General features: G+C 41.7%; 1 protein-coding gene across 2 annotated transcripts in view; it reads right to left on the bottom strand.

Annotated features, from left to right (window-relative positions):
* The window catches only part of MATN2 (matrilin 2), a 109945-nt gene that overhangs the window by 55124 nt on the left and 41667 nt on the right, over positions 1-13154 (bottom strand). For both annotated transcript variants that reach the window (XM_075828044.1, XM_075828045.1), the window contains exons 6-8: positions 11646-11768; positions 11183-11305; positions 7888-8010 (exon numbers count right to left, since the gene is read on the bottom strand). In XM_075828044.1, the coding sequence (XP_075684159.1) occupies positions 7888-8010; positions 11183-11305; positions 11646-11768 (369 nt within the window). The remainder of the gene's footprint in view (positions 1-7887; positions 8011-11182; positions 11306-11645; positions 11769-13154) is intronic.

Here is a 13154-nt window from a genome sequence, read left to right as displayed (position 1 = left end):
GGTCCTGCATCGTGTCAGACGAGCGAGGACACATCGGCACCAGAGGCTTCAGTTGATTCTGCAGCAGCATCGGCGTTAGCAGGTAAGTCGATGTAGCTACTTACCTGCAAACGCTGATGCTGCTGCAGAATCATCTGTAGCCTCTGGTGCCGATGTGTCCTCGCTCGTCTGACACGATGCAGGACCTGTGAGTGACGTCACAGCGTGATCTGGCAGAAGCTGGGCGTTGTGAAGAGAAGTGGATGATACTTCTCATCAGAACGCCCAGCTAGTAAAAGTATTAAAAATGCCCCGATGTACGCACATAATACACGCCCACTTGGACTTTTGCAGGCCTCATTTGCATAAATACAAAAATGGTCATAACTTGGCCAAAAATGCTCGTTTTTTAAAAATAAAAACGTTACTGTAATCTACATTGCAGCGCCTATCTGCTGCAATAGCAGATAGGGGTTGCAAAATCTGGTGACAGAGCCTCTTTAAGTCCATCATAACCCAATACGCAAATAACCGGATCCCAGGGGATTTCAACCCCATATCTCTCTACAATTTCTTTAAGGCTATTCTCCCAGAATCTCTATATTCTGGACATGACCACAACATATGGATAAAATCTGCCTCTTCCCCTGCACACTTAGGACAGTTTGCTTTCCGATCTTTTAACATTTTAGCCAACCTACCGTATTTTTCGGACTATAAGACGCAGTTTTTAGCAATAAATCTTGCTAAAAAGTCCCTGCGTCTTATAGTCCGCCGTCAAGGGACCCGGCATCGCCGGGCGCCATGACCGCTTCACTATTTAACCCCTTCCCGACCCATGACGTGCCGGCACATCATGGAGCGGGGAGGAGGGATGTATGGGGCTGGCTCACGCACTGAGCCCGCTCCATACACTGCAAGTGTCAGCTTCTGACACGCTGCTACAACGGCCAGGAACAGCAATTTCGCTGTTAATGGCAGTTTAAAGGGCTTGTGCCATAAAACACATGTATCCCCTATCCACAGGATAGGGGATACATATGTGATCGATAAGGAGAATGGGGACGGAGTTACTAAGAGCGCTGCATGAGAAGATGTGACATCCGCGTTCTGTGTCTGGCAGCTTCATAGAGATCAATTTGATTCTTCTGCGCATGCGCAAGCGGCTCTCCATTGATCTCTATGGAGCTGAAGAACAGATAAGCCGGACACAGAACCCGGAAGTCCAGGCTTCTCATGCAGCGCTCTGGGTGACTTTCAGTCCCCTGTTCTCCTTATCGCTGGGGGTCCCAGCGCTCGGACCCCCAGCGATCTCACATGTAGCCCCTATCCTGTGGATAGGGGATACATGTGTTTTATGGCAAATCCCTTTAACTAGTTAAATGCTGTGGTCAATATCGACCGCGCCATTTATAGGGATTTTTCTATGAAGGACATTTATGACATATCCACAGGATATGTCATAAATGTCAGATAGATGCAGGTCCCACCTCTGGGACTCGTACCTACCTCTAGAACGGGGCCCCCTAAACCCCGTTCTAGCTTTGTGCTCTCCCGGCCACTTGATTACATGTGGAGTTACTGAAACAGCGTAACTCGATGAGCTATGCTGTTTCCGTAACTCCCATAGAACTGAACAGTAGTTATGGAAACAGCGTAGCTCGCATGCTACACTGCTTACGTAACTGCCATTCACTACTATGGGAGTTAGGGAAACAGCGAAGTTACGCGGTTTCAGTAACTTCACATGTAACCAAGTGCCCGCTGGTTGAAGTCCCCTAGGGGAACTAATAAAATGTGTAAAAAATAAAATAAAAAATGTTAGATACGTTTTCAGGAATGTAAAAATAAAATAATTTTGTATCGCTGCGTCCGTAAAAGTCAGATCCATTACAATATACCATTATTTAACTCGCACGGTGAGTTTAAAAATGTAAATAATCAAAATTGATTTTTGGTCACCTTAGTGCTTAAAATATGAAATAAAAAAAGAAAGTGATCAAAAAAATCGTATGTACCAAAAAATGGTGCCAATAAAACTACAGCTCGTCTCGCAACAAAATAAGCCCTCACACCGCTCAATTGATAAAATAATATATAAAAAAAACTTTTGGCTCTCAGAATGTGGTGAAACATTTTTTAACAAATATTTTTTTTCCTATTTTCTGTTGCCTAAAACCTTGGTGCCTCTTATGGTCAGGTGCGTCTTATAGTCCGAAAAATACGGTATATGGTGAATAATTCGCCCTATTAACAATGAAGAGTTGTATGTCCCTAAGCTGAGGTCCTTGAGATAGTTTAGGAATATTTCCAAGTATTCTCTTCGATTGGAGCATCTCACCTGAGCAGGGATTAGAATAGTTCGACTATCACTCATTACTTTATATATCTTTGAGAGTCTCCCTTTCCTACCACATTCCTCTATTCCCAACATCAAGGTTACAAATGGGTTCTCCTCCAACTCCTCTGTCATTTCCCTCCATTTATGACCAAGTGCATGTCTGAGCTGTAAGAACCATAATCTATCTATCTTTCTCCTCAAGTACATATTCCCTAGTTAGCCCATGTAACAGTTTTAGTTCTCCTTCTTTAAGGATCTGTCCTAATTTATATATCCCCTTCTGCTTCCAAAACGCATACTCATTAGTAAAATAATCAACCCATATTTGTATTCCCCATATAGGCGTGTGTAATGCCCGTGGCTGCGGGCTGTCAGCTCCAATCCTCTCCTGACAGCCGCAGCCATGAGTTGGCCTCCTCCTCAGGAGACGCCAGTGCTCGCTTCAACTCACTTCAGCCGGATGCCCTCTCTTAAAGGGGCAGCGCGCGTACCGGACTTCTTGATGAACTTTGACCCGCGAGTACCCTCGACTATAAGAGGAGTCCAGCCCCCTGCTTCTATGCCTGAGCGTTGTTGATGTTTCCTAGTTTGTCTATGTGATGGCCTCCTAGTGTGTTTCCTGTTTCCTGTACCTGTTCCTTGCATTCCATACCATCCTGGCCGAGCACTGTGCTGTGCCAAAGTCGTGTCGTGCTGTATTCCACGTCTGACCTGCTTCACCTCGTCTGACGTCAACCTGCTGCCTAGTCCTAGCCGAGCCTGCCCTGCTGCTGTCTGAGCTGTCACAGGTACGTATACGAACTGTAGACTTTCACCTGCGCTCTGTTGGCCAGCTGCCTTACCGCCAAGGCGGTACGGCCCAGTGGGTCCACAGACCCTTCGTGACAGCGTGCCACTATAGTAACCATCCGCTTCCAGTCTCCCAGTTACTACTTTCCATACCAAAGTGTACATATACAAACAGAGGGAAACTCAATCCTGTATCTTCTCCCCATTCCAGATTACAGAATTTCAAGCATGTTATAATTCTGCCAGATTGGGAATCTTTATCCTAGGGCCCTAACCCAAACATTATCAGTTTTTGTATTAATAATCTTATCAACTTGCGCAGCCAAAAAATTGTCTCGTTGCTGGAATTACCAAACCACGCCTTATCAACCGGTTTCCTCAACTGTTCAAGTTTTATTCTAGGACGTTTCTCCCTCCAAACCAACTCTGAGAACAAACTGTCAAAACTTTAGAATATTGCTTCTGCCAACCAAATTGGATTATTCATCAAAACATATAAAATTTTTGGTAATAAGATCATTTTATTCAGCGCCACCCTTGCAGCCAACCCTATATCCAGTTTTTCCATATCTGAGCCTCGTCTCTTATGTATATCAAGAGTGAGGCTACATTTAACTTTTCATGCTCATTTATATCACTAGAGATGTTAATCCCCAGATATTTAAAGTAATATTTTTTGCTATTCTTTTTAACTACCCTCCAGGAATATGTTCCTTTTCATCAATCGGTAAGAAAAAAAGATTTTCCCAAGTCAATACCTACACCTGAAATTCTATAGAATTCATCAAATAGGTTCAAGATAATCCCAATAAAATCGTGAGTACCCAAAAACAATAAAATATCATTCGCGAACAATGCTATTTTCTCTTCCTCCCTTCCATCCCTATAACCCACTATTTTTGGGCTTTTTCTTATATAACTTGCCAATGACTCAATTACTAGAGCAAAGGGGATAGGGGATAGCCCTGTCTAGTTCCTCTATCAAACTTAAATGGATCCGATATGGTCCCATTTATAGATATTCTTGCCATTGTTCCAGTATATAACAATTTTAACCACTTTAGGAATTTTGGACCTATTCCCATATACCTCAACACATCCCACATAAAATCCCACTCAATAGAATCAAAGGCCTTGGCTGCATCCAGCGACAATATTACTCTTTCCCCCGGATTGTCCGGCATCAGCTGAATATTGCGGTATTTTCTGGAGAAGTTATCCATTGTAGATCTACCCATCATAAAACCAGCCTGATCACTATGGATTCGATCCCCCACTACTTCTTTTAATCTTGTTGCCAGAACCGTAGGCTTATTCATTCCCATATCCCCTTTATAAATTAAAAATGTATAGGAAGGAAATTGGGGTTAACGATTCCCTAAGTAAATGGATATATTATATGTTGTAATGTATGCTTACCGATTTGTATTTTTACTAATATCTAGAAAAAAAACGTAAAAAAACACCCAAAAACGATGGAAATAATCAATAGTATTGTAGAAAATATCTATTTGTGTACATCCCTTTCCTTATAACAATTTTTAATTTACATCTATGGCTAGCTTATCAATTATATTCAAATTATTGAATGCAAAATATCCTGTAAAAAGATGGACAATTTTCTTTTCACATGTATTTTTATATTTATGCTTAATCTTACTGAAAAATAAAACAAGAACAAGCACAATTGTGCAACATTACAGAAGAGACTATACAGTATGCCCAGACCAGATAAGAGGAGAGAATATTTGATCTGTACAATGAATAGACACATTACAGCAGGGCTCCTGTATGCAGTAGAGACAGAGCTCTGTGAAGATCTTAATATTTTGGCACTGCCTGCAGCACAAACCCTGTGTGGTCCAACTGCAATATCTTCACAAAGAAATTAATCAGCGCAGAACTTTGGATATACGATGATAAAACTTTGACATCAACTTCAAAGTTGACTGAAGTCCTTTTCACATTAAGGATCTCAAGGATGTTAGCGAGAATAAAGTTCCCCTTTAAATAAAGTAAAAGTAATCTAAGCAAACTACAGACCCATTCATATTGCCCAGATGCTTACAATTAAAGTGGACTTTGTATAAATGCGCATTGGCTCGCTTACAATATTCTTAACACTCATGTTTCTCCTCTTTCCATATAAATCTGTGCTGCACTTGAGGGACGAAATAAAAAACAATGAATCATGTATCCTTAAATACAAAGTGCCTGCAGGTACAGTTTCATACTACGGTTGTTGGGAAGATTGCTATGAAGGATAAAACCAGATCCAACAGCTGTTTGTAAAGAACTTTTTGCAAAAAAACTCAACATCTGTTGATCTTAGAATAAAGTTTTAGGATTTTATCCACTTTGGCTCAGAATAAGGTCTGGTCTCGTAAAACTGACTGGAGATTAAAGCACTAAAAGCAAAGACGGCCAGGGTTACGACATTTTATTGCATGCCATAACTTATGAGGGGCCTAGTTATGTTTAGGATTGTCACCAAGAATTCAAATGTATCTTCTATTAGCTGCATGTAGGACAATAGTGAAGGTCTACTAACACTGGAGGTACGATTACACAGCCCGACATGGGCCGTGTAACCGAGCGCCAATCAATGATCATAGACAGACAATCTAACTAATAACACACAAACAGTTGTAAAGTTCTTTTATATTATTGAGAACATTCTTAAACATCCACAGTGCAGGGAGAAAAAGTAAGTGAACCTCTGTAATAATGACTTCTCCAAGAGCGAATTGGCAAAAGTTGTTTCAATTAGAGAGATGAGATTGGAAGGGTTTGTTTAACAGGTGCTTTGCCTGTTAACTAAAGGCACACAAAGCCTGGTTACTGACAAATATGTTCTTCTTCTCAACAATGATTGGTTAGTGCGAACCATACCTTGAGAAAAATTAATTTCAGAAGTGCAGAAATCCAAGTAATTCCAAAGGATTTACTTACTTTTTCTTGCAACTGTATATTAGTACTTCTATTAGCGAGCACTATTTTCCTCAGACATACACTCTATATAAAAAATATTGGGTTGGGGTCCAATTCATATATAGCTGCTTGTGGCTCCTATATAGGTATATATATCCTAATATAACACACAACTATAAGCACTACTTGGTCATAACAGTAAGAATTTCATTCCAAAAATATTAGCCTTCATATGGAGTCGGTTCCCGTTTACGGCTGTTACAGTCTCCACAAAATTTTCGGAACTTGTCTTTCGGGATTAAAATTGATTTAGCCAAAAGAGCATTGGTAAAGTCAAGCATTGATATTGGACCAAAAAGCATGACCTAGTGTTACCAACTCATCCAAAATGTATTTGATGGGTCCGAGGTCTGTGCAGGCTAGTGAAGATCTTCCACACTAAACTCGGCAAACACTTTTTACATGGACTTTGTGCACAGGACCATTGTCGTGCTGAGATAAGGTTTTCTCAAAAGCTGGACATTTAGTAAAATATTATTGTATGCGGTTACATTACGATTTCCCTTATTCAGAGCTAAAGAGCCCAACCCAGACCATGAAGAACTGCCCCAGAAGATTATTCTTCCTCCACAAACGTTACAGTTGTCAATACACATCAGGCAGGCAGTGCTTTCTTGGCATCTACCAAACCCAAATCCATCCATCACACTGTCAGGTGGTGACGGTAATTTATCACAAGAGTTCCCGCTTTTCCATTGTCCAATGGTCATGTGCCTGGCATTGCCCATGATGATTTTAGTTTTCTGCTTGGCTGCCTAATCATGGAAACCCCAACCAATGAAGCTCCTGATAAATAATTATTGTGCTTGGAACTTGGTAGTGAATGTTGCAACATTTTTTTTTTATAAGCTAGATCAGCCCTTCGGCCATTACATTCAGTCCATTTGTTAGTCCTATATCTTCCCATTTTACAGGAACAGCAATTAAAGTATACCAGGGCATCTCTAGAAGGGCAAAAACACGTCAAACTGGCTGGTTGGAAGGGCAGCATCCTATATCAGACGCACACTGAAGGTAAGGCCACGCGGAGCGGCCGTGAGACGGCCACAACGTGTCCAACAACTGTGCCGGTACCATGTTCGGCGCAGCTGTCAAATACCCGGTTAATGGCCGCGCGTTAATGCGGGTAAAACGGTCCTTTATCTGCGTAATCGTTTGGCCATTAATTAATACACCCTTTATGGCAGCACGATTTTGCAGGTAAAGGGCCGTTTTACCTGCAATAACGCGCTGCCATTAACCGGGTATTTGACAGCTGCGCCGAACATGGTGCCAGAGCGGTTGTTGGACGTGTCGCGACCATGTCAGGGCCGCTCTGTGTGGCCTTACCCTGAAAGTCTCTTCACTATGTCCCACTATACTGAGATTGCATGGATGTCTGCTTGATTTTATGCACCTGTTAGCACGGAGTGTGAATTTACTAATTAAAAGGGGGTTCACATACATTTGATCATGTCGAAAATATGTTATGGCTTGCAGTTTCCCTTTAAATTATGGGCAGATGCTGAATATCTATATGAACTATGTAACAGAAAGAACCATTTTTGGCCATTTAGTGTAAAAAGAAAATATTATCTAAGAGGGTCACTATCCTCCATTGTATGTGCCGCACCCTCGAGCGAACGCACTGCAGAGACAGCTGTAACACGTCAGTATCACAATGTTTACATATATGTTGGAGCTGAAGTATTCTGACTTAATTTGCGTTTTCCTGCCTTGTATGATCACAGCAATCACTTTTGTTGGCACAATGTTTCAGAAAATACAACATCTCTATAGCAACTCACTTCTGCAGGTTTTCCCGTTGCGATTCAGAGCATAGCCTTTCCGACATTTACATATAAATGAAGTGTCGGTGCTGACACATTCATGTTCACATCCATGATTTTCCAGTGAGCAGTAGTTAATCTCTGTAAGAAGATCAACAAAGGAGAACTAGTAAATTTAGTGTGGTGACAAGAGTGACACGTGAAAAGGAAACGTATATAGTCCATTCACACATTATACTCACAAACACCAGATACCAAAGAAGTGAGCGTATAAAAAAAACCACCTTAGAAACCTCATAAAATGTTCTGATTTAGGCCTCGTTCACATCTGCGTTGGAGGCTCTGTTAAGGAGCTCCGGCGGAGATTCGGCCTAGATGACCGGAGATAATAGCGCAGCATGCTATGGTCTATGGTAAAATCACAGACACCCCAACGAAACCTATTAAAGTCAATGGGTTTCGTCGGCCGCCGATGTTGTGCGTTGTGCAATAGAACCGTTGCTTCGGTTATTCCCTTGTTCTGCTCCTCTGACGGAGCAGAACAACAGAACACACCGACGCAGGTGTGAACTAAACCCATCACCTCCAATAGGGCACTTGTTTTATTTTAAAAAAAAATAATTATCCCCTTTAAAAAATTTATTTTTAGTAAATACAGGTCATTAGAATTGTTTTTTAAAAACAGGTACTTACATGGTTTCAATATGCAAATGAGCCGACTTTTGTCTAAAAGAGCGCTAACTGCGGTATTAATGCTTCCGATCGGTAACGGCTTTATTAATACAGTACTTAGCACTATTTTAGACAGAATGCGATATCTTGTGATAATCAGCAATATCTTGCGTTCGGAGTCTGTAGGCTGCCGTGAGGGATTGTGGGAGGATGCAGGGGATACAAGAAATTACTAGACACGGAAGATTGGATCCTACTCTCGCGGAGAGTCGGGTCATTTGCTTATTGAAGCCATGTCATGTAAGAAGCTTTTTAAATAAATAAAAAATTCTAAAAAAAAACGTATTTATTAAAATATTTTTTTTACTTAAGGGCTAATGTTTTTTTAAAAAAAATAAAACAAATACCATATTGGTGATAAGTCTTTTTTAAGCATAATTTATAATACACGGTAATGCTCTGTCAGAATCCAGATGAGATTGTGTAATTCGAAACAGATGAAGCCATAGTTATAGTCACGGCCTAGGTCATAACTTTGAGCTCTATTCTGAATAGCTAATACTTCAGGGAAAACAATGAAAAGTCAGGGTAAAACCTGGAGCTTCCCACTGTGGGTTCACACAGGACATTTTTGCGTCTGCGGTTTTTATATCAGCTAGATATTGCCGTTTCTTCTCTATTTTATTTCTGAGGCCTCATGCGTGCATGAAGTCTGTATGGTGGAACAGAGTCCCCATAGTTCTGTATAATGGACGGGAGGGTAGGAGAGCAGCTGTTGGTAGTGCCGAGGTAGCAGCTGCACAGTATGGTACCTCCATACAGCACTGTATTCTCCCCCAGAAGCAATGCAATAATGCAAATGTGTGCATAAAAGCCTTAGGGCCTGTTCACATCAGCGTTGGCTTTCCGTTCCGGGGTTCCGTCAGAGGTTTCCGTCGGGTGCACCCCGCAAAGGAAAGTCAAACTGAAACCACAGTCGACTGCGCTATTGATTCCGTCATTAAAACGGAAACCTGCCGGAATGGTGACAAACGGAAACCATTAGCAATGTTTCCGTCACCATTGATATCAATGGCGATGGAAACGGAAGCTGTGGTTTCAGTTTGACTTTCCGTTGCGGGGTTCACCCGACGGAAACCTCAGACGGAACCCCGGAACGGAAAGCCAACGCTGATGTGAACAGGCCCTTACTGTAACAGTTTTTGCTGTGCCATGTGTAAACTTCAACATAAAGGGGTTGTCCACTACTGAACAACTGATGGCCTATCCGCCGGATAGATGATCAGTATATAAAATCGGTGCGGGTCAGACACCAGGACCCCACACCGTTAAGCCGCTTCAGCTATCTCCAGTCACCGGATGTCATGGCACATAATGCTATTTACGGAGCCGGAAGCAGTTTGCTCCGTACATAGCATTGCGGCCGTGCTGCCGAACTGCAGTCTGCTCCTATTCACTTGAATAGAAGCAGAGCTGCAGTATGGCGGCTTGCCGCTATTCAGGGGCCAGAGCTAACTGCTCCTGGCATGTACGTCTGGTGCTCGGAAGCAGCCAGAACGGCTTAACGGTGCGCGGTCCGGGTGTCGAACCCCCACAGATCATGTCCAGCAGTGGACAACCCCTTTAAGGCGCCCATACACATTAGACAAAACTGGGCCGAACCAGAGCTGGGCGTGAATGTTTATAGTGGAGTCAGGAGATATAGCTGTCGGCAGGAAGAGTGTGAGGCCACCCTTATGGGGGTTCTTCAGACTCCCTAATGAATAAATTTTTTATGAGCTGTGACAACAAAAAGTGCTGTAGCCAGTGGGTGACTGGGCTAGCACCTGTGGAGACTCCCCTGGCACCTGCCAGCCTGCAACAGTTCTGGTGGCAAATATGGATGAAGGAGGAAGGGAAGGGGGCAGTGTATTAGGTTCAGCTGAGCCTAATTTCATATTTTGTATTACTGTCTTAGATTGATGGCTGTAGAAAAAGATTTTTATTATTAGGCCTCATGCACGACAAAACGGTGTAGACGGAGCCTGTACGGTGTCTTAGCAGCTCTGTACTATAACTGTAGGCACTGTATGCTGCACTTCCATATGGTACTGTACTATGCAGATATTCTCCCCTAGAAGCGTTGTTTCTAGAGAATATCTCCAGAATACGGCATCCACCAGTTTTCTTTCTGAGTCCAACAGATAAAAACTCTCTATGCCTTTGTATGAAATTGGAGGCATATGGAGGTTCAGTAGCACCCCATAGACTTTGATGGGTGTTGTATTACGGTTGTATGGACCCGCGGTATTCTCATATGTATGATCACTCAGGATTTTCAAAATAAAAATACCATTGTTCAAACTTTCATTGTTGCTTTTTAACACACAAGTCCATTGATTTCCTTCTGAGCTCTGCTCTCTATTATATAGATGTATACAATGAATGGGAGTGGGGGCAATGTCACTTCTTAAACAGAGTGGGCACGTAGGTCACTGTGTCTATATAATGGGCTCCATCACTGCCAGGGGAAAGGCGGGACAGGCAGGTCCAGGCATTATACCTGCCATATGGAAATGTAGTGAGGTGTTGATAGTGTAGTGCAATATGGCACAGCAATATAAATGGAAATGCAGCCAATGTGAGGAAGAAAAACACTTACTTGTGCAAGTTTTCTTGTCTGCATTAAGTGAAAATCCTGCCCGACATCTACAGTTATAGGAATCATCAGTATTAACACATTCATGTTGACAGCCATGATTAGACAACGCACAGTAATCCGGTCCTAGGGAAAGTAAACTCGCATCACTAAAGAATTATCTATAGGTATATGTTAGGAATAGTGAATATGGAAATTGATATAGAGAATTAAAATCTCTTATAGGTATAGTATTTATATCGCTAGACATTAATTCAATTAATCAAATGTTCCCAGTGTCAACTATGGATAACACTTTTATTTATAGAGTAAAACTTTGTCCATACAAGTCAGAAGACGTGAGTGAGACTGGGTGACTTTCATTATAATACGACAGAATCAGCAAAATAGTAGAGTAATTGTCACGTCTGCTTTTAATGTTACTTGACATTGATATCTACAAAAGAAGGACGAAGAATTTGCTTACTCCTACAAGTTTTCTTATCAGGATTCAGAATAAACCCAGGCTGACATTGACAGACATAAGAGTCGTTCACGTTAAGACACTTGTGCTGACAGCCGTGGGTATCCAAAGCACAATAATCCACAACTAAAAGAGAATAAAAAAACAGAAATAATAAAAGCATCTAGTACCAAATATATGATGCGTGCCACACAGATAAACATAAAATGAGTATATGCATATATCTTAGAGTGGTCATACTAAACTTTATACTACATCATGTCGAAAGTTTTACCTATATGTAAATCCAAATGACATTTTTACTCAAAACTGAGCTGTGCTGAGAAGTGTTTCTGCTCTAGAACCCTTCTTCAGCTTGTTCCAGGGTCCATGAAGACATTTTTAGCAACTACCGTGCTATCCTTTTGTCAGAGAGTCACCCAGAAATCATAGACATGCATAGTCCCTGTTCTCTCGTCTACCCCCTCTCTACCTGCGGTTCATCCTGTTAGGGTTTACAATCAGTGCATCGCCTGATCTATAACAGGCTGGGGATGTAAATGAAAAAACAAAAAAAACATTGTGCTTGATGCAGTATCCTGATGGACATCTACACATTACGTTTTATAGCAAGAATCGGAGATCTGCTTTAAAGGATGAATCCACTTAAGCTTAAAGGGATGGAATCACCTATAAATAACCTTTTTTTTAATCAGTTTTTTTTTTCTGTACATGATTATGGAAGCAGCCATCTTGCCTGGGCTGCTGTAAACAGCATTTAGAGATATGCTTTAAAGCAGCCACATAGACCAAAGGAAACAGTTGTCTGGGGCTGACCCATTGACTTCTATAGGAGAGTTTTCTGGGCATGCTCTGTAACCTGTACAGAGGTCATTGTGCAGGGAGGGGGAGGAAGATCGCTGTATCCATTACTTATTGTCAATGGTGGATCCTGTGTTATCTATATATAGAGGTGTTACCTGTCATTGTAATCCTGCCTGTGATGATAATGAGATGACTGCTGAGAAGTGATCTTTACAGAACAGGAAGTGTCAGTCTATTGGGAGACTCAGTGGTCAGAGTGAAAACTGCAAGATTTCAGGATTATTTTTTTTCTAGTTAATGACATAACATTTAAAGAAATCATCATGTATTCTTAAAAATATGTTCAACGTAAAAACTTGATTTAAACAATAGGCAATTTTCTGATGATACATTCCCTTTACCCTGTGGGTTTTGAGATACAACGGGGCATGGACACTGAATGCCTAGCTGCTTGCTCAAACTATTGCAGATGTTGGAGAATCATTCTTCTGACTGTTCTCATTATAATACTTAGGGTAAAGAGGCAGTGGACTTTTTCCTGCTGTCTGGGACTCCTGTAGATTAGGCAGGATGGCAATTGAGGAGATATGTGGCCAGACGTGGTTCAGCTGCTGCCCTTAAAGCACTCTGTGTGTGTGTGTGTGTGTGTGTATGTAACGCCCTGGCGTACACCATTTGGTAGGCGGCATCTGTCCTAGACGAAGCCTT

The sequence above is a fragment of the Rhinoderma darwinii genome, chromosome 5 (assembly GCF_050947455.1).
Source record: "Rhinoderma darwinii isolate aRhiDar2 chromosome 5, aRhiDar2.hap1, whole genome shotgun sequence".
Classification (NCBI taxonomy): Eukaryota; Metazoa; Chordata; class Amphibia; order Anura; family Rhinodermatidae; genus Rhinoderma; species Rhinoderma darwinii.
Note: the sequence above shows the minus strand (reverse complement) of the source record. Positions and strands in the feature narration are given on the sequence as shown.